Here is a 22,644-nt window from a genome sequence, read left to right on the forward strand (position 1 = left end):
ATGAATGGCTTTGTAATTAGTGAGCTGTAAATAGTGAGTAGAAGTTTTTAAAATTGTGTCTTATTTTGCAAAAAATGGACTTGATTGTTAACTACAGCACTTTATCTTCTTGTTGTAGAAAGCCTAGTTTTGTGTAAGTCTGGGATGTTTGTGTGTAGTTATGTACTTATTGCTGCAATTTTTCTATGAGGGGGTTGACTCTTTTATTACTTGTTTAGCGGTAACGTCACGTTTCTACTAACAAAAACTCCTTCAGGATTTGGGTATTTAACGGAACGTTAATTGTATAATTAAAATTATAACAGTGTTGCTCTGCAAGCATGTGAACAAGGGAATATAGCAAGCACATGAGACTATTACCAAATACTGAGCTAGGATATAAAGTTCTTGGAAGGGCTGCTGTAGAAGCCACGGTATGATTTTTGACACACTGTCCTACCAGAACTGTAACATTTTGCTAGGATAATCATTTAACTACCACATCTCAAAGGCTAAAAAGTATCAGAAGCAGTGATGTTACCGAAGCAAGGAGTATAATAAAGGAGTGGACCCTTCCCTTCCATAGCTGTGTGAGAGTCTCTCATACATCAGTTTACCATCGTTTCATTCCATCCATCCAGGAGACTACACAGAAACAGAGAGGACTATGTGGAAAGAAGTGCTGAGTTTGCAGATGGTTTGCTCTCAAAAGCTTTGAAAGACATTCAGTCTGGAGCACTGGACATAAATAAAGCAGGCATACTTTATGGCATACCTCAAAAAACTTTACTTCTCCACTTAGAAGCCTTACCAGCAGGAAAGCCTGCACCTTTTAAAAATAAAACTCGAGATTTCAATGATAGTTATTCATTTAAAGACAGTAAAGAAACTTGTGCAGTCCTACAAAAAGTAGCCTTGTGGGCAAGAGCTCAAGCAGAGCGCACAGAAAGTAAACTCAGTCTACTTGAAACCTCAGAATTAAAATTCCCAACAGCTTCCAGTTACCTCCACCAGTTAACTCTACAGAGAATGGTCACTCAGTTTAAAGAAAAAAGTGAAAATCTACAATATGAAACTTCAAGTCCTACTGTACAATTAAAAATTCCTCAGCTAAGAATAAGTTCTCTGTCCAAACCACAGTCTGATACTGCTGGTCTTCTGGATGTTATGTACCACGTTTCTAAAACCTCCTCAGTCTTAGAAGGATCAGCTCTTCAAAAATTGAAAAATATCCTCCCTAAACAGAACAAAATTGAATGTTCTGGACCTGTAACTCACTCAAGTGTTGACTCCTACTTTCTGCATGGGGACCTCTCTCCTTTGTGTCTTAATGCTAAGAATGGGACAGTAGATGGAACCTCAGAAAATACAGAAGATAGTTTGGATCGTAAAGATAATAAGCAACCAAGGAAAAAACGTGGCCGCTATCGGCAGTATGACCATGAAATAATGGAAGAAGCAATTGCAATGGTAATGAGTGGGAAAATGAGTGTTTCCAAAGCACAAGGAATTTATGGGGTACCTCACAGCACTTTAGAATATAAAGTAAAAGAAAGATCTGGAACATTGAAGACTCCACCGAAGAAGAAACTCCGGTTACCAGATACTGGCTTATTTAATATGACAGATTCAGGGACTGGCAGCTGCAAAAATAGTAGCAAGCCTGTGTAGAATAATTGTTAGCAAATTGTTTTGTGTGTGTGTGTATGTATGTCTGTATACACACACTATGTGAGAAATACATATGCTCACTCTGACAGAAGACATGAAATTATACAGTTCAAAAACCACATACATGCCTTTTGAAAAATAGTTTTATTCAGGGTTTTCACTGTGGACAGAATTATAGAGTTGCTCACTTAATTCTGATAGTGTGTATTTAATATAATCCTTGTATAAATAGGTGAAAAGATTCAGGTTTTATTTAGTAGTCACTAGCATAAAGATGTTTTGGGAAAACAAGTATTTGTCATGTGAAGCATAATTTTTTAATTGGTGAAGAACCACTTTACCCATTCAATTATCCATCTTATTATGGAAATACACAACCAAGGGTTAGCAGACTTTTATAGTTCACAGAATACTTGCAATAAATTGTAAGTAACTCAGATTATACACAGCAAGGGATTTAAAAAAAAAAAGATAGTTCCTCACAAGGAAGTGGATTTGTGAAGTATTAGTAGGATATAGTACATTCTGTGAAAGAAAAAAAGTTTGTTATTTAAATATCCAATACAAGTAAGAAAAACATTTCATTACAAAAATGTGTGTTTAGCAGGCATAAACTGCATTTTTTATCATTTTAAGAAAATTTTGTTGTTGGTTTAGAAAGAAATTGGTGTTTACAAAGTGTACACTTATGAAATCTGAGAAATTACTGTAGTTATAGAATTATTAAATATTAAATAAGATGGAATACTAAGAGCATAAAATAATTTAACATAATTTTTTTTTAGTTTGACAATTAAGGTAACTTGTAAGGTTTAAAAAGAAAGTTGGAATGCAACTTAGAGCATGTTCATAATGTGCACAGAATGAGCTTGAGAATGGTTTGGGTTTGTTGTTTTTTTTTGTTTAAATGTGCTGGTTAGTTGATGTTATGACTACTTAAAATTTATTTAAGGATTGTGTCACACTCCTATTGAAAAACCTCACTGTAACTGTAATGTATTTGCTGCTGTGACATTTCAAAACATTTTCAGTTTATCAAAATGAATACCAAGTTACATTATCATCTTGCTAATAACCAAATTTGCAGTTCAGGGTCTTGATAGAAATACAAATATGAAATAGTGAAACTGTTTTGAACTTTCAGTAATATAAAATCTTTATAAATTTGGTAGTTAGAAGTTAGGCAGTTCATTATAAATACAGAACTTTTAATAGAATTTAAGGGAGACCAATTACCTTCATATTGCAGTTTTTACATGAATTTCAGAGTATTCACATTGGACTTTTTATCACACCTAATTTTTTTATGTAATATCGAAAGTATATGTCTACACATGAATGAGGGTTTGCTTCATACATTCACTACTGAACATCAGTGCCCTTTTCCTCTCAACATGTAATTTTTTCTGTATGTATCTAATGTGGCATTAGATTCTCCAACATTTATACACATGGACATGCAAACATTTTTTCTCTGCTTAAATTTGCATGTCTATGGGTTAATTACAGAAATTAAGTGGGACATTAGATACATATGGGACACATCATGTAATTGCATTTATAGATAAACTTGCTATTTAATTCAGTGGAGAGCATACTGCAATACTGGTGGCAAAATCTAGCCCATATCTATTAACACTACTAAAAAATGACAACTGCCGCTTTAAAACAGAATAAGCCTTTGAAACTGCACAACCAGTATCTCAGTTCTTTGGTCTCTCAGATCTATACTGAATCTTCTTCAGTCATTAAGGTTTACTTGCATATTACAGAATGAATCTCTCAGGCACATAATGATTCTTGGGGTGTCCTGTGCAGGGTCAGGAGTTGGACTCAGTGATCCTGGTGGGTCCATTCCAACTCAGCTTAATCTGTGATTCTATGATTTTAAGCAGAACTGTACCTGATAAGGAGTTACAGAACAGCAGATGTCAGGGTCATCTTTAATTTTAAAATAATTAAGCCATATTTTGTGAGGGCCAGAAGGATTAATTTGTGAATATATCCCCACTGAAAAAACCTTAAAAGTTTCAACATCTGTCTTTTTACAGTTTTACTTGCAAAAATCTGGGGCTTCAATGCATTGCCTAATATTTGTACCTTACTGATGTTTTCTACTCCTCAGACGCTAGAAATTTGAGTCAGAACTTTATATTGAAGGCAAGTGACAGTGCTCTTTTTATATAATTTAAAAGATGACCTGACCAAAAATTTAACAGGATTCATAAAATCAGGGATCATTTTACTATTGACTTAACAGTACTCAGTAATTTTGTATGTAATATTATAATTAATTTTCAACATTTTAGTACTTGTATTTATTTTTTGGTCAGAAATAGTAATTAAAATATTTTTTGATAGTTTATAGATGATACTCAACCTGTAAGTGTTTAAAGAACAGAATTATTTGTTTCTAATTATTAGGCTAACGTTTAATTACACAACTAAGGAAAGGCAGGGAAATGTGTAAATTCTCCTCCCCCAACCCCTATGTATTTCATTAATATCATTTAAATTATACATTTTGAACTATTTTATAAATTCAGTTACCAGTCACTACTTAGTAATTGACAATTTCTGAAAATTCCTGTTTCAACAGAATTTTAAATGAAGGTGAAAGCAAGCCCTACATGCTTTCTACTTATTTGAATGTTTCTCAAGTATTTTATATTAAAAAACAGTGCCTCTGTTTTTAGAACTACTGCTCAGTAAAGTTGTTTAAACCATTTCTGGTAGCTAATGACAATTTTATATTAAATTGTATATTAACTTTAGTGAGACTGATTTTTTTAGTTGTTTACAGTACAAATACTTGTATTTGTTTTTTAATTGCAGTATTTCCATTGTCGCAGTAATTTAGTAAAACTCTGTGGCTGCCTTGATTTTTGACAGATTTTTGTTAACAACTGATTTTTAGGCAATTAGTTATATTTATGCATAAATCAATTGCACTATAATTCATGAATTATTTATTACAATATTTTCTAATGAATTCATGTATTTGTCTTGTGTTGTAAATGTACTGTAATTCTGTTTCTTCTTTGTGTTGTTATATTCCTAAATCTGATTGTATGAATTTAATTGTTTAGTTAACGTGTTTCTACGTTGTAATTTGTAGTAAAGCACTTCAATGCTTTTGCACATAAATTTACAACACTGATGTGTGATTGATTTGCTCATTCAGTAAAAAAAAAAAAGAAAGAAACAAAAACCTGTACACTGACTTATTTGACTTATTCCTGAGGCACAAGTTGATTAGCAGTGGCATAAGACCAAGAACTGTACAAATTAAGCTCGTAATGACTAATTTGCTATGAGAATTTTATCAGAAATAGTAGCTTTAAGGAAGGATGGTTTCTTTTCTCAGAATTAATTACTAATGAGAAGAAAATAAAAAAATCATTTTCTAACACCCCCTTCAGTTAGCAGCTAAAAATTATAAATAGGATATAGCTTTTTTGAGATACTTATTCACTTAATAAAGTCAGAAAACAAACATTTCTGTAAGACAGATTTATATTTTTATAGTAGATCCATGCTGTTTGTATGAGTACTTGAAACTATGTTCTGTTCCAGTTTTGTTCCTGTTCCCAGTCTGTAAAGATCTTGCTGCTGGAGTGATCTCTCTTCTCTCTGGCTCAGATGACAGGGGAAGGAAGGACCTCTTTTGGGAGTGCTCTGATAGAGCTCTTCCCTGATAGTTTTTTGTGGAGGAGGCAAAGTTTTGCCTCTTAATACGTAAATTCATACACCGAAAGTCTGGTAATTAACCTTATTACATTGCTGCCTTTGTGCCATTTTTGCACTCTAGTCAATCCCCACTCTGTGTTATTAACTACCCCTGTCTGCCAGAAGGGAAACATCATTCCATGCTTAATCTTTGTCTTGAGCAAAACAAAAAGTACCAGGGTAGCAGTGCATATTGTTCTTCTCACCTCTCAACACCCCAGTTTCCTGCCTGCTCTCTCCAGCCATCTCTTTGTGTGTGGTTTGGAGGAAGTGTGCAGTTTTTCAGAGTGATAAGTCTTCCTTCTGCAAAACTACTGCTTAAGTCTCTTTTCCTGAGGATAGCCTAAACTACAGTGTGACAACACAAATTCAAAGAGATGTAGGAAGGTATTCTAGGAAACGAGTATAATTCCATAGTTGTATTGAAAAGCTACTAAAAATTAGTGTGTTTAAATACATTGACATCTCTACAGGGAGAGACACGTCAAAGAGAAAGTGTGGCTTTAATGCTTTGTTTGTGTAGTAAGCTCTGCTCCCAAGTGGGGACTGAGTAAGGGCTCAGTGTGTTTTTACAAACTTGGAAGATCATTTGGACTGTGGTACTATTGCATAGAATAGATGAAAGTTGTCTGTTGTGTGTCAGCTTTAGAAACTAACTCACGCTAAGGGGAAGTCGGTTACAGATTTCACACAGGGATGGATAATCAGGAAAGAAATTGTTGTAGAAGAATGTCCATTATGTCTGTGATAATCAGAATATTGCTTAATACAACAAATTCATCTCTACACAGCAATTTCAGAACAGTTTTGAGTCCTGTGGATGATCTGGTCACTCACTTTGAGAAGGTTGTAAGGCTCCAGAAGTTTCTTCCACCAATAAACAGACTTTAAATAGTAGTTACAGATACAGGTCCTCCAAAGTTAAAGCTCTCCAGTGAAACTATAAACACACCTTGCAAGTCCAGACAGATAGAAATGTACCTGTTTAGAAATTCAGTCTAAAAAATACTCCGTTATAGCTATATTTTTAATGAATTACAAAAAAAGCAAATTTACTCTGGTTTACAAACAGAATATGGGAAATTATAGCCCAATGGCATGTTCATTTTTTAATTTTTTTTTAATCTGGCCTTTCAAAACATTAATTAAAATCATGGGGGGGGGGGGCAAGTACCTATTTTTCTTAATTGTGTTATTAGAATAAGCTTTCTTTTTAAAAGTGTAGTGATTTTGATACCTTGTGACTCCTGAATTTGTTGGAGTAGTAGTCAGCCTTTTCTCAGTGTAGTGGCATTTTAAAAATAGTCCAGTCTTGACACTGACATTCCCTTGAATAATGCGGGTTTTACTCTAGATTGCAAGTGCAAAGAGGTTTGTTTCTTTTTCTTTTTAAGACATAATCATTTCCGATTAAATATAATCAAAACTTCAACTAATACCATCACAATTATATTACACCTTTATGAGTTAGTGTCATCTAGATGCCTGATTTTGAATGTATACCATTTCATACTGAATATCACAGGAGAAAGAAAAAAACGAAGAATTAAGCACAGTTGGCTGGTTTTAAGCTCTAAACTTTAAAATCTGTTAAAAAAATAAAAATACAAGCTTGCATGTAATAACTTCCAGTAAGAAACTTGAAGTTAAAAGTTATTATTGATGCTTATAATTTTGGGTATGTCTTAATGAATTAATAAGTCACTATATTTAAATACAGCACATTAAATTTTAAATATGTTTGTTCCTTGATCCGTACAGTTGTAAAACAAATCAAAATGAAATATTTTGAAGTATAGGCTGAAATGCAAAAAAAAATTTACAGGGGATAATAGTAGGGGAAAAAAGTTAGTGTCATGTTCAGAGTTTGGTGATATGTTTAAACTATACATACTTTTCTAAAACAGAATTCTTCCAACATTTTCTGCTCATGCAATTGGTTTCAATAAAACATTTGAACTAGTTGTTAACTATCTGTTGATAGTTGCTATCCAGCATAAGGATTTTGTATTTAATTGAAGAAATACCTGTATTAATTTCTACCATGGAAAATTTTCAGCTTTTCAGTATAAATGATTGATTAGGTAAGTAGTGACATTAGTTTTAATAATTTATAAGAAATTGATTAAATAGTTAAAGTAGTATTTTATAAGGTTATTTTTTAACTAATACATTTGAGAAAAACTGCTCAGCAATCTTTAGATATAGGCCTACCCTATTTAAAGGATATTTAAAGGATATTAACTTTATCTCAGAGATTACTTATTCCAGTGGTGATTATCTCTCTGTTTAAGGAATCTGTGTGTGTGCACACACGTGTGTTTAATATATTGCAATAAAGAGTTTGTGATGCACCGCTGCATTTTTTTTAAAAACTGAAAGGGAAAAATTTTCCTGCAAAGAGCACTAGGCTATTTTTTTCATTTTCTGTTAGCTTGTTAAGTGTTCTTTAAAAATAAATATAGAAATAAAAATGTCTTTAGAAATATCTTTAAGTGCATCCTGAAGAGCACTCAATACACTTGAGTATTTAAATACTTAAGAGCAGGATTCAAGAGAGATGGATCCATTCTTTCCTCTGCCACAACCTTGAACCTCAGTCATTTACCTTCTCTATACCCCAGTTAGTGAAATGGGAGTAATACTAAGCTTGCCAGGTTCTTGGTGAAGTTTTCTTTTATTAATAATCAAGATAGTTTGCAATACCAGAAAGTTAACATTGTTGTAATTATAGTTAGGTTCTGTAAGCTGTATTTCAAATTATTCTTTTTGCCTTTTATTTCTTCATTATTATTTTTCTTAATGGTACTTGAGTGCTATCACTGATAAAATGCGCATCATTGCTAGTGTCACTTGCAAGCATGATTGAATACTGCAAGTAGAACAGAACTGTTTTGTAAACATCAGGTTTTTAGACTTGAGTTTAGCCATTATAACAAACATTAGATGTGGTGTTTTACTGTAATTTATATTTTGTTTTGATTTGTTTTCATTTTCAGTTCAAGCTCAACAGCTGATGCAAATTCAGAGGAAACAGCTAATTTGGAAAAAGGAAAATCAACATTAAACAAAGTTTTGGAGTCTTTTTGTTCATATCACTGGCAACAGACTTTGGCTATGTTAAAATTCCTAATACAGGATGAAAATGTTCCTATAGTTTGCAGTTGCAAGCAAACACATTTGGTCCACTCTGAAACTCCCAGTTCCCTTACTGAAGAGGATGTTCGCGTTCAATTTTGCAGTTGCAATGGACAAATGCTGACAAAAAGGTGCTGTTTACAAAATCAAAGGCCAAACACTTGTTTACCACCTCTGTCTGTTTGTATTAAAGATTTCCATTCTTTGTCATGCCAAGCTGTAGCAATTGGATGTATTAAGACAATGGTGAACAAAGCATGTAGTTCTCCTAAGTATTGTGCTGACCAATTGCAAAATTATAACAGGCATTCAGTGAAAGCAGCAGCATGTACATACTCAGCTAAGGACTGTGATCTCTTAAGCAGCATTAAAAATTCAAGCAGATCCCGCAGCCCATCACCACCTCCACTATCACCTGTACACAGTAAAGAATTTGAATTGTCAGAAGGAATGGTTATGGATTTTCCAACTTTAGACAACAACAAGCTTGAAATTTCCGTCAACCAGCCTCCATCCCTCTTGCCAGCTGAACGAAGCAAGGGAGAATTTGAGTATGAGGGTAAAACATACAAAGGAAAAGAGATTGATTATTCAGATGGAGCACTGGTATCAACAGACCAAGAAAGCAGTGATGGTTATATGAACTCTGAGAAAGGTGAACATTCTGCCATTTTTCAAGATTTGATGGACCGCATTAATGAGAAGTTGAAATCAATAGACACTACAGATCTAGCAACAAATCTTGTAAAACTTTCCAGCAGTGACAGGGCACCAGAAAATGATGTCAAATTAGGAGACTTCATAACTTCTCTTTTGCATAATGCTAAGGCAAGTGATTACAGCTTTATGGAATTACTTCGTCAACATGATAAACAAGTGGAAAATAAAATTATCCAGACAAGATTTCGCAAGCGCCAGGAAACTTTATTTGCAACATATAATTCTCCTGATTCACCAGTCATTCGACGACAGTCTTTGCAAATCAAGAGGGAGCTTGCCAGCCTTGATGAAACTCTTATAAGAAAAAAGTCAATTTCTGAGAGAAATACAAAGAAATCTACAAAGAAAAATGATAAAATGCATCCAACTAAAAGACATAGTTTTGCTGTGATAGAAGATGAGACTTTGCAACATCTTGAAAGTAATCCATGTGTGAATTGCCAAACCAAACCAATGTGCTTTCCAGTACACCAAACAGAGTCTTTCAAACTACCTCTTACTAATTTTCAGACCAGCTCCAGCTTTTTAGTTCTTTCAGAAAACAGTGCTATTGCAGCTAGCCAGGCAAAACTCCCAAATATAGAAGGAGATTGTGCAACATTTAAAGAGACTGGTGAGATTCATCTGAAAGATGAGAGTAATGAAATCTTGGGTAGAAGTAAACGTACCATTGTGCCTCCTGGGTGGTACTCTGTGTATGTAACAAATAATATCATGTTTAGAAAGTCATCCAGTACAAAAAAGTCTTTGAGAAGTTTGGAAAAAATGAAAATCAATAAAAATGTTCATGCTGAAAGATGCAGTGACATAAATATAAGCAAAATTGTGAGAGACACAAATCTGCAAGTTGTTGTGGAGCGTTTAGAAGATACAATAAACTTAGCCAGAAAGACTAGCAACTCATTGTTGGATAGTTACAAAATAAGCCAAAAATTAAAAGAAAATGCTTATGACCAGGTTATGAACCCAGCTACTAGAAGTGGCTTACCTTTCACTCTGAGTGAAACAGGATGCACAGGACAAAGCTTCCTTCCACTTTCACATGTGCCAAGCAGCACTAAAATCAAAGCAATTTGTGTTGCATCAAACACACAAGAAACTGTTATAGATCAAGAAATTAATGACAGCTTGTTGAAATCTCTGTCCTTTAATTCAAGCAGTTCAACTTCCAGTAATGGGGACTTGGATGTAGCATCTGAAGCTGAGGAGATCTCATCTCCGTTTAACTACTCTAGTCCTATTAAGCTTATGTTTGTCTCAGAAGTTAATAGTCATGAAGGAGTCAAATATACTTTGACATCTGCAGCTGCATCTTCTAAGGGAAGCACAGATCTTTGTTTGTTTCAAGGGCACACAAACACTTTGGTAGATAAACGGGCCACAGGTGACCTTTCTCATGCAGTCTGTGTCAAGGGTTGTGATTGCAGTGAAAATGATGCTAAGGAGGGGTCAAGCTGCATTTATGCGGAAGCAGTTACATCTTGTCCAGTTGGTCAAATTAATACAAATGATTCAAAAAAAAAAGATGAAATCATGGAGAAATCAAGTAGTAGCAGTGAATCAGTTTTCAAACGAAAACCTGGTAGACCAAAGAAAATAGGTCCTCAAGTAGTTAAGCAGGTTAAAAGACCTATTGGACGGCCTCCTAAACCAAAAGTAGACATGACTGGAAGCACAAAATCTAGACCTGAGCTTAGCTGTGGTGGTAAAAGCATCAAGTCTGATGCAGCAGCAATGGAAGAAGTTAACAGCAACAAAAATATTATCGTGACAGTTGTTTTTGGAAGGTCAAGAAGAACTAAGAGACATGTTTCTGAAGGTGATCTAAATCTAATCAATGTTCTGCCCACACAACATATCGATTCTAATTTTGCCAGTGATCCCAGCAAAACAAGGCACAATGCAGAAACTGGAAATGCTTTGACTGAAATGGTAAAAGCCTTCCAGAATCCTTCTACTGAAAGGGAGGTCTCTGGTTATGACTATGTCAGGCCTATCAAGAGTAATCTGGCATCACCTCATCCTTGCAGCAATGTTATACAGCAGATCAAGAAACCATTAACCACCGTTCGAAAACCTGGCAGGCCAGCAAAAGTAAAAATTTCCGGCATATCAGTGACTGTCAGTAGACTTTCACCTCAGGAAAGAAAAGTCAGCATCAGCAACGGTTTGCCTCCTTTACAACCACAGAATGTGCTAGAAAAAAACATACCACAGGAAAGAAAAAATCAACTGTGCAATAATATGGGTCAAGTAAAGAACATGCAGAAAGATTCTACAGAGGATGGATCACTCAATGCTACTACAACAGTGTCAAGAAAACGTGAAATTCCATCGAGACACTCTGCTAGAGACAGAAAACCTTCACTGCATTTTTTGCATTCATTAGCATCTTCTAGTGCATTTACTTGTAGAAGTGCCTTACTACATAAATCTTACAAACTCCATTTGAAAAAAGCTAAAGAGCGAAAGGAAAAACTTACGCAATCAAATCAGAGCACAGCATCCAAAGATACCTCAGAGCTGAGAAATTCAGGAAATGCTAAAAAGGATCTTAAGGATGGTGAATTAGGGCCCATTAATGAAGTATCATCAGATCCCATTTTTTCATCAAATCCCTCTCTCAGGTGGTGGCCTACTTCCACTTCAAGTGACACCTTGTTGGAAGAACTAAACAATAGATTTGAACAGATGACTAATACGTGGTTGAGAGTGGGGGGAAGTGACTTTGACAAATGTGTATGTGAAAAAAGGGATCCCATTGAACAAGACTGTAATACTGAAATGTCAGACCCTTTAGACTCCTGCCTTGTTGAACTTGAAACATCACCTATAAAAATGCTTTTCCAGAAAAAGTGTAATATGAATGAACTCTGCACCTGGTTTATGCAAACTACAGAAACACAGTCTCTCTCTCTTGTGAGAAAGGCAAATGCTCGCAATCCCTTAGAAATAGTTAGTACTAGAGAGATAAAGATGGAAACTAAACAATCTGATCCTAGTACTTGCCCTTTCAGAAAGCACTTTAAAAAGTTTGCACTATCTTCCCCTTCAAAACCAGCAGGGAAATTGCAAATATTACATAACATGGTGAGGTCTCCAGTCTTAAGCATGAAAAGTAATTTCACTTTAGCCAGAATAAAAAGAAATGAATTTAAGAAATTGCAGCGTGATAGGTGGGGACAAACAAAAAAGCTCTATAATCAGGCTTCTGGAGGCTGGAAATCAAAAAAGAAAAATCTGCAGTTATTTTGCCAAAGCCAGTTGTTTAAAAGCACAAGTGGGGAAGCAAATGATGAAACACCCGAGCTCCAGGAGAAAAATACAGTAGAAATCCAGCCCACTCAGACTTTGGTAGAGTCTCAGAATAGCCTCTTGCCAACTGAAAATGAAGCCAGAAATGCATTTGTTCAACAGATGATGGGATCTTCTGACTTTAACCCACATCCTGGTTTAGCAAATATACTTAAGTCACATTCAGAGGCAAATGGAACAATTCGTTGCCAGCAAAATGTTAGAAAAGAACAAAGCCAAGATAAACTGTTTCAAAATACTTGGAAAGCCAAAACCTTTAAAGACTGTAGGATATTTCTGAGAAAAATCAACCATATTGAGCAGCACAATTCATTTAATTTAAATAATGTCATTTATTCTCCTGAAGCTGTTGACAGTAAAAGCACTCAGGCCTATATGGAAGAAAAAAGACATCCTCTTTTAAGGTCCCATTCTACTAAACAAAATACATTAAAGAAACAAGAAAATGAAGTGGAAACATCTAAAGGATCTAATTCTTCTAAAGTGACTGAAAAGCTGGATGGCCAGTTTCACAGCAGGAAATTAAGTAGTAGTGTAAACCAGGACGATAATCCTGCTGGTAGTTCTGAAGGTCTTACTAAAATAAATAAAAGAAAAAGTCCACAATGGGAGACCACTGATACAAATTTAAGAAAAAGGCATAAGAGACAATCAAGCAGTAGTGGACAAATGGCACCTTATTTCCCAAAGTATCAAGTAGGTAAGTTCCTGTTCCCCACTTCATCTTAAAATTGAAATCCTAAAGAATTGGAGAAGTCAAACAACTAAGCACCTTTTTTTTTTTTTAATTGCATGTTACTAATTTTAATTTCAGAAAAGTCATGAAATTAAACATTGCATAATATCAGAATAATTCAGAAAGTGCAATTTTAAAATGTGTATAATGTTTTGCACCATTCTTTCAGCTCTGATAAGCTAACCAGTATAGTTCAGACAGACAAGAAGTCAAGTTCTGACATTCTGAAGTCAGTCACAACTGACTATTGACTTCAAAAGGAGCATAATTTTGTTCTATTGTGTAGTTTCTCATAGTGTGAGGAGTAAGCTATAAAATGAAGCATAAGTTCAGTGCATTAACATATAGCTGGTTTTAAAAAATTCTCACTGAATGATTTCTGTTACAAACCTGTAGTAGTTTTGTAATTTTACATTAAAAGATAGTATTTTGTACTTCTGAAAATCTTTCAGTCAGAGACACAATTTAGTATCCTTTCCATGCTAAATGAAATCTACTGACTCTAAGGGGTTTGCACATTGAATCCTTACACAGCGATTCAAAATGCAAAATTATTTTTGACAAGTATAATATACAGTTACTGTGCTAAGTACTTTGGCTTGGAATCTTTTTAGGCTAGTGTGATATTAAATAATTTTTTAAATTTATAGGTATTTATAAATACATTGTAATACAACTGTGATCTCAGGCATTATATTACTTTAGAAAGAGGGCACATTTGTGTAATTACTTGTTCTGTTGGGTGAAAAGATCTCCTTAAACAGAAGTCTCAACACATTTCAACAAAAATACTAAGGTGTGAAATCTTCACCAAGTAAAACACAACTCCTGCAATGTGATTTAAATGACTGCCTTTGTAGAAACAGTATTGTATTAGTTAATCTGATATATTGCCCAAATAAAGAAACCTTATTCAAAATATCAGAGCAAAATCTTAGGTCCTCCTTTGTATTCTATCTTGTAGAAAAGGATCTCTGATAATAAATGGAAAGATTAATTTAAATTGTAATATAAACAACATAATGTCTCTTGTATGCTTTCTTTTGTACTTCATGTGATATATAGAATTCTTCATATTAAGCTCATTCAGTATAACTCTGCTTCTTCCAAAGTACAGCATATTTTTTATCTATAGACTATTTTCTATTTCTAATTCATCGATCTGGGGCCAAGCTCAACATAAATAACTTGTTTTTAAGAAGTTCAAACTTTGACACAAAATTGCTGTAAAAAAAACCTAGAAAAGGAAAGGATAGCACATATCCATTTCTGTATTGCAAATGAGGAAAGAGCTCTCTCATACTTGTAACTCATTGAGAAAATGTTACATTCCAATTATATTTATCTGCAAATGTTTTCTTTTTCCTATGGTAATGAAAGACCTATTACTGTGATATGGTCTCATGTTAGTTTTAATTGGGATTCAACTTTATCTACCTGATAACTTTCATCCTTTAGTTTTGGATCTGCAGGAAATCTGATAACTATTTTGATATTTTACATTCCTTCATTTACAGTTTTTGTTATTTTCCCTTTTACTCATGGTTTCTCATGTCAGTCATTGTCTTTAGAAAGACTAAGATAGAAAGTTCATTGATAAAGGAAATGTTAAAAGACAAAGAATGATGATTCTGGAATTGTCTCCACACTTGTAACTCCAGATCTTTCTTAGGGGTGCTATTGTACTATCAGAGGATTTTCTGATATTGGAAGGATGTCTTGTTTTGCTGTGTTGATTCAACATTGTGTACTCTGCACCAGCCAAGGAAATCATACAGACATTTTTAGTCTAATATAGCTACTCCCTAAAAAGAAGCAACATGATTTCTAGCTGTGCGTGCATGTGACTTCAAACATAATTCATGCCTCTGGAAGTTTAATGCACATGAAAACATCATGTTTCGTTCATATGTTCTTTGGATTGTATTTTTGTTTATGTGGTATCATAAATTATATCATTGTTCTGTTGTCATGCTTGAAATGTTGTTATAGATACATTTATGGTCAGTATTTGAAGTTTTTCTTCAATTTGCGGATCTTGGGGTCTTACCAAATGATCTTCAAAGAGAGACATGTTGTGATGCTGTTTTATTATGAAACATTGTGGCAGGTGGGCAGAATGTTGTTACCCAATTTTTATGTACACTTGATTTTCATTAGCATGTGCAAGCAGGAATAAACAATTGAATTCTTACAGCTCAAGGTAGTGTCCAGCAACCAGAACTAGCCGTGGACTCATTGCAGCAACAGAAAAGAGTTAATTGCTTTTTCTCATTGCCTCTTGTATTCAAGATAAGGTGGCTGGTAGATACATGGATGCATTTGATGTTTGTTCTACTTCTGAACTGTTGCTTCCACAATGCATTTGATGTGTTGAGAAGCAGCTCCCTTTTACTCTAAATCCATCTTCTGGCAATTTCAATTTCTTTAGCAAAGCTGAAATGCTATTACACTTCATTGTGTAAAGAACATAACATAAGCATGTTTTTAGGAAAGCATTTGGTTTCTTTTCACAAGAGTAGTTTACTTGTAACACTGAAGGTCACATTCACATGCTGTGGACTTGGCAAAAGGTTTCAAGAAAGGCAGGCTAAAACACAAAAGGTCTATTAATCCAATGATAAAACTGGGACATGTAAAATACTCCATTTTATGATCTTACAATGTACTGAAGATTTTAGAAATCTGCTTCAGAGGGTGTGGACTTCATACAGAAGGAAAAGATTCTGTGAACCTTCTACAGTAGCACGCAGAGCTGACATCACAGACCTGTGCACTTGCCCTTCATATCAGTTTGCATACAAAAGCTTTTAAAAATCAATTTCTATCACTTAAAGTTAGGATATTTTAAACTAAAATGAAATTTTTCATTTTCACCCTTACATTTTGGATTTTCTTCAAGTAGTCTGGAGTAGATCTGGAGATCTATTGGATTTGTTGGCAGAGGGTATGACTTTTCAATTTTAATTTTTTATTATGTTTGAATGTGGTTTTAAAATTCTCCCTTAATGAAATCAGGTTAGTGCATTACTTGAAAAGAGAATTTGCTAATTTTTGTAGTCATTTCAAAGTTGGCTGCAAGAGTGAAGAATCGCAACTATGAAAACTTTGGTGTTGTGAGTCTAATTGGTCTCTTCATTGTGTACATGGGAATCCCTGCTGCAATGACCTAGTGACAAACAAGATTGGTTTTAGCAGGTTCTTCAGCTTTTATGAAGGACCACATACTACACCCTAATGAACGACAAATTTAAAATATTAGCTTAGGAAAGTGCAGAAGAGACATACTGTAACAGTCATTAAATCTCTTGATTTAAGAAGGCTCTTTTCACAAAGGCTTTTCATCAGAGAGTTACATAGCTCTAAAATGAGTTTCACCTGTGATGAAGAGCAAGCAGATAGAAATTTTCATACCTGTAGTTGCAAGACAAGAAGTTACCTTTTCACAGGCAGACATAAACCTAAGTAAGAGCATTCATAGAAATATGAGAAGAGTTTTAAATGAATGATTGTTCTCAGTAAGTGGGCCATTTTTAATGCACAAGTGTAAAAGCAGAAAGGTACACTTGATATATAGTTGACTATACATGTGTAATAAATCCTTCCTCATTTAATGAACTTAATGGTCTCTGCTTCATTCCCTATGATGCAACAACAGCAGCTCCCATGCCACAGTCTAATGCTCCATTTTGTTTTACACTCTGGAATTCCACTTGCCAAATTACATACTCTTCTTTCCTTTTCTTTCTCTCACATGTGATCTAATGTGGGGTGTGTAGGTTTTGGGTGCTGTTTCGTTTTAAACTGCAGTTATTTGCAAATTGCCTTGGAGTATGCTGTAACCTTCTTTTGAAGGTTCTGAGCTAAGGACTTTTGCTTTTTGAGTAATGGACTTTTTACAATAACTTGGTTCTGAGATCTTCAAATTTCTTTATCTGCTAGGATATGTAGTTTTCTGTAGTTTAGTGCTGTGATCATTAAGCCTTCATGTAGGATTTATATACCCAGTTTTATACCTAAGCTGGAGTGCTTTTTACATAATTTTATTCAGTATTGTTATGCTGTCTGTTTTGAATTTTGCCTCTTCAAAAACTGAGAAACTCATAGTCATGCTTTCCTATTTGTCCTCAGTCATGAGGAAATGGCTAAATTTTTAAGCTTTCTTTAGGGAACTGGTAATACTAAATAAATATAGACAATCTTCTGTCTTTTTTTGTAAGCCTTTTTTCTAGAAGACAAAATAGCAGTTTTCCAAGGCCTGCACAGTGCTTTTGAAAATCTGACAAGTACATATCCTTTTTTAAGTCCTCTCTTCTGTTGAGAGTTTATGGCCTTGAAGCAGAGCTTCTGTTGCTGTTAAATAGAAAAGGAGGAAAGTCAATCAATAGAGCCTGTGAAGATGTAACCTGTAAATTAAGTATTTATGTAGTCTGACCATGACCAGGGCAGATTAATTTTGCTGAGACAATTCCACATTTTGGTGTTGAAAATAGTTCAAGAGAGATGCTTTAATTCATAGAGGCCTGTGTACTGTACCTGAGTTTGCATTTCACTATTGTTTATATGCTAAAGCTAGTGCAGCCTTTTTACTTTTCACCACATCTTTGTGAAGTATCTTGTACTGGAATCTTCAGTTAATTACATTCAAAAAGTGCGGATGCTGGTTCCAGAATCAAAGGGGGAAACTTAAAATTTTGTGAGATGACTAGTTGTTGTTTGCATGTGTTCTTGGGTAGATTTTCCTTTCCAAATTCATCTTTCGTTCATCAGAGGATAGTTTTAGTCTGACCTTTGATGATTTGAAATCTTTTTCAGATTTTTAAGCCAATTATAATACCACATTTATTCACTGTTCATCCTTTTGCTTGTGGTGTCCTTTAATTTTGCTGTAATTGCACAGTTGTGCCTTAAACATACTATTTAAACAACCTTTGAGACTAATAGAAAGGTTTTTGTTATTTGGTAACTGGACATTAATACAAATGGTATTTTTGCCATATTTTAAGGACAGTATTTCCTTATCAAAAGCCTTTTTCTCTCCAGAGCCACAGCCTTTTCCTGTGGTCAACATGGAAAAGAAAGGCTTTCTAAAATGTCCTTAAATCTTGGGTGTCACAGAATGCTGTGTGTTTCTGAAAACTGTTGACAACTTTCAGGTTCTAATTATTTTTAGACAGATTTTTACAGAAATAAACAACTAAACAGATGTATCTGAAAGGAAATTGCTAATATTTTAAGAGCAGCATTTTGCAATATTGCCATGCACACCCACTACAGCATCACAGCTTGGCGGGTTTGCCCTTGGTGGCAGTCAAGGCAGTGTCGTGCTTCCTGTGTTCAATGTCATGTCATGATGGTGGTTTTGGGTGTGCGATCTGGATGAAGAAAATCTGTGGAGTCCTCATTGCCCAGGTTTGCTTCATAGCTATTTAAACATTTTATTAGGTATTTTGAAAGAAATTAGAGGAAAATGTTTGGAAATCAGGGTTTTACCAAATACAGTCATAGAAATGTGTGATTTATAGACCTGTACCTGAATGTATTTATATAGGGATATGTGCTACTTGTGAACCTTTCTAAGGTATGATTTTAAGAGAAAATCGCTTCTTTGAAAAACTGCAAATAGAACCTTGATTGAGATACCAATTGGGAAGTTATCTGGAGTTTTTTACTTTGTTGCTCACAAGGGTTTTTTAAAATAGTGCTTTATAAAAAGCTAGAAAAGTAAATCGTATTTCACTGCTAGTCAAATAAAAGATAGAAATTATTGTAATTGGGTAATAATTAATATGTATTCCATGCATCAGCTTTCCTTTTATCCCAAGTTGTGTGTTTGTGAGTGCCAAAGGATATTCTGCAGAAGATGAGTGCACCCCAGTTTTATTCCTGTTTTGTATACTTTGTATACTTAGGGTGGTCCATTCTATCTGGTCCATACACCTGCCAAGAGATTTTTCATACCATGAGCAAAATGTCAGTCAGCTTTTGTGACAGATTTCTTCAAATCCAGATACGGAAAGTCTTTTGTAAAAAGCCAAACCAGATTTTTTTTTCGTATTGATGACCAGGTAATTTAATTTTTTTCCCTGCAGTGTAAAGATACGTCTTTTCCACGGTCAAGATATTTAAACATATTTCATCTTCCTATCTCTATGCTTTTGGGCCAACAGCTCTTGATGCTTTATAATGCTAGATAAGTTACAGTTTCTGCTGCCATATTTGACAAATTGCACATTCTGTTCTTGTAGTCAAGCAAATTTTGTTTCTTTTCATTTTTTCATGAATGAAAGGGGGGACCACTTTCTGATGCTTATTCCTCTCCTGTTCTGGACTTCAGTAAAGACTGTTTAGATTATTCATCATTTTCTTTGGAGTACAAATAATGGTATCTCTTGCTGTGTCAAGAGGATATAAACCTTTAGTGAGAAACATCATGATTTATGGAGGTAATGTGCCCTTTTCTGTATTCTTTTCTTTGGTTTCATCAATCTGACTAGATTTTACTATTTGATTCATCTTTTCAACAGCAGAAATTCACCTGACTTATGTCTGCTTTCAGCTCTGTTGGTTCCTTACCGCAAATTAACTTCAGGCAGGAGTTTCACACTTTCTTTCAGTGGCTGTGCCACTCACCTACTCTCCATTCTCCACTTACTGCCACATGCTCCTTTCTGTCTTCACTTCTGGGCATCCATAAAAGGAATCTGCTTCTGTCTTTTATCATGGTTTATCTGTAAATGGGACAGGTGTCTTAAGTTAACTGCAGCTCTTTCTTCAGTTAACAACCTATTTTTCTTACTTCATGCACACCAGTAGAAATGGCCTTAAAATTAGCTTAAGACTTAAAATACTTTAAAAAGCATAAGTCTGAATTTCTGCTTGGTTTGGGATGTTTTATATCAGTTGTCAAGCCATCAGTGAGTAACATGACTACAATCAAGTTTTTCCGAGCCGGTCTTATGTAGGTATTCTTATTCTTTGTTTTCATTGTGGAGCTCAGGGTAGAATATTTCTAAATTACGATTCTGCTAGGAATTAGAATAATGAGGCTCTTACATTTCATATTAAAATACATGCATACATGAAAATTAAGATGATCAGGGAAGTCAGTCTTTTCACATAGATCTTGTCACAGGCTCTTGTTACCTAAGCTGTGGATTTCAGAAATACTCTGATTATATTTGATATTTTACTGACACAGGCCTGCCCTCAAAGCTGTCTTACTCCAAACTATTGAAATCTTGGTCCAAACAATGGATTATTTCCCTGTACATGAAATGGAAACTTAGCTGGAAAAATCTTGTCTAGAAGCTGTAAGAATAACTTAAAATATTTTTCTTTAAAAATAAATTCTTATTCTTATTTGAATTGTGCCCTCTTGCCTATGTGTTAAGTCTTTCTTTTTTGAATGCAGGGTAAATTCTATGGGGAAAAACTATTTAAAGTTAGGCTTCAGTGTTTTTATTGGGGCACTTAGCATAATTTTCAAAACATTCAATTAAAATAATTAATTTTTGTAATATAAGAAATTTATTTACAATGGAAGTAGATATTTAAGAGCTATAATTATGGTATCGGTTCTTAACATTTGGTGGTTGTTGTTACCTGTCTTTCTAGTTTAAAGTTCTTGAGATACGTGTTTGAATAAATTCTCTTGTGCATCATATTTGTTGCTGACATTTCCTATTTATCAGTTTACTACTTACAGCTGGTTTTAAATTACATTTAAGTAGTAGAAATCTCAGAAAAGGAAATTACTTATTTGCAAATTGCTGTTTGACCTTCCTTAATTCAGAAGTCTGGTGGGTTTCAAACCACCCAGGGACTGTCTCATTGTATTTCTGAGATGATCTCTCTCCATAACATAATTGCATTTATAATGTAAAAAAACTATTAGGGATTAAAGATTTGAGCTCAAATGACAGGACTTCCATAGCTGCATTCATCACAGTACTGAGATGGAGGCATTGTGCTTCCCCAGAACAGCCTGAACCAGCAGCACATATTGTTCTGAACCTCCAACCTTCACCTTACTGTGCCTCATTCAAAACCATTTTTAATTATTATTAGGTCGGAAAAAAATAGCAAAAGCTTTTCTTCTGTTATAGTATGTTTGTAAGTCAAATACAGCAATGCTCATCTACCCAACAGGTGTTTAGGGTTTTTATTTATTTGCATGCTGCTAACTTCTGGTAATAACTAGAAATTAGTTTTCTTTCAGAGAACTGATGATCAGAGGAAGGCTTGTTTCATGGTCGTGCCTAGAAGCTAAGAATTATGTTCATCATCAGATTAATGTTGCTGCCTTTCAACTGTTAGAATCTTAGCTGCTTTTTGTTCCCAAGATATTTGAAGACAGTATTCTGTGAACAATTTGAGATCATAGAGTTATTTTTTTTCTTCAACGGGTTGTGTACTGTGATCACTAGTAAATTATGCCCTAAAATTTTATTACTTCTTCATGCCCACTTTAGTGACAGATTACATTAATATTCTATTTCCTTGTTCTTGAAGAACCCTGTGCCTTCTGTGGACTGCTAAGGAGTCTGTAATATCACAAAACATGGTGATTCTTGTCAAAAAGATCACTGTTCTACATGACCTTTTCAGTCAGGCTGCTTTAAATAATTACAACTTTAGAAGGGGGAAGGAATGCTGTTGCTATTTAAACTTGTCAAAATATGTTCAAGTCTGCCCTGTGCTTTGGGGAGCCATTAGAATGGAGCTTTGTACTTCCGTGGGCTGTGCAGGCTTGATAAATTTATTTTTAAAAAGAGTTTTAGTTTCTGAATTCTTAAATGAAATTGCAATTTAAATCTTTTATGTTGCCTATGATCTGACTGGTTTTGGGGAGGAAGTTATGCTCTTTCTCTGACTGTACTCTGAAATTGTTGCCATCCATGCCACTTGCCAAATGCTACCCTGAAATGTAACCACCTGCTGTTCAGTGTTACTGTTGTGCTGTGGTCTTAGAAGATGAACTACTAATGACCAGTACTGTTATATACTATATATGCTATAGCTATATATACTGCTATATAGTGCTGCTTGTCTCTGTGAAAGTTAAAGTTTGAACAGTGTGTGATTATCTCAATGTATAGATTCAGAAAAAGAGATACCAGTAAGTAATGCTCTTTAACTGACAAGCTGAGAGTACTCACAAATTCCTAGTTGCCTCTTCTAGCTATCTTTCTCATATATTTTGTATGTATTTCATTCATATTTCTTTTTTTTCCCCCAAACCAAGAAACTCTGAGTTAGTCTGAAGAGCAAAATAAACTTTCCACCATAATTTCAGTCTGGGAGTATGGCTGGTTCTGACTTCTCATCCTGTCGTTTTTGTCTCCATTCAGTTC

General features: G+C 34.5%; 1 protein-coding gene across 6 annotated transcripts in view; it reads left to right on the forward strand.

Moving 5' to 3' along the window:
• LCORL (ligand dependent nuclear receptor corepressor like) overlaps positions 1-22,644 on the forward strand; it is an 81,341-nt gene that overhangs the window by 52,709 nt on the left and 5,988 nt on the right. For 2 of the 6 annotated variants that reach the window (XM_033059801.1, XM_033059800.1), the window contains exon 7: positions 8,379-13,252. The exons of 1 other annotated variant lie outside the window; for it this stretch is intronic. In XM_033059801.1, the coding sequence (XP_032915692.1) occupies positions 8,379-13,252 (4,874 nt within the window). Of the gene's footprint in view, positions 1-620; positions 4,631-8,378; positions 13,253-22,644 lie in introns of those variants that run through there. 3 more of the 6 variants (XM_033059803.1, XM_033059802.1, XM_033059805.1) reach the window with 3 other exon arrangements.

This window comes from Catharus ustulatus, chromosome 5 (genome assembly GCF_009819885.2).
Source record: "Catharus ustulatus isolate bCatUst1 chromosome 5, bCatUst1.pri.v2, whole genome shotgun sequence".
Lineage (NCBI taxonomy): Eukaryota > Metazoa > Chordata > Aves > Passeriformes > Turdidae > Catharus > Catharus ustulatus.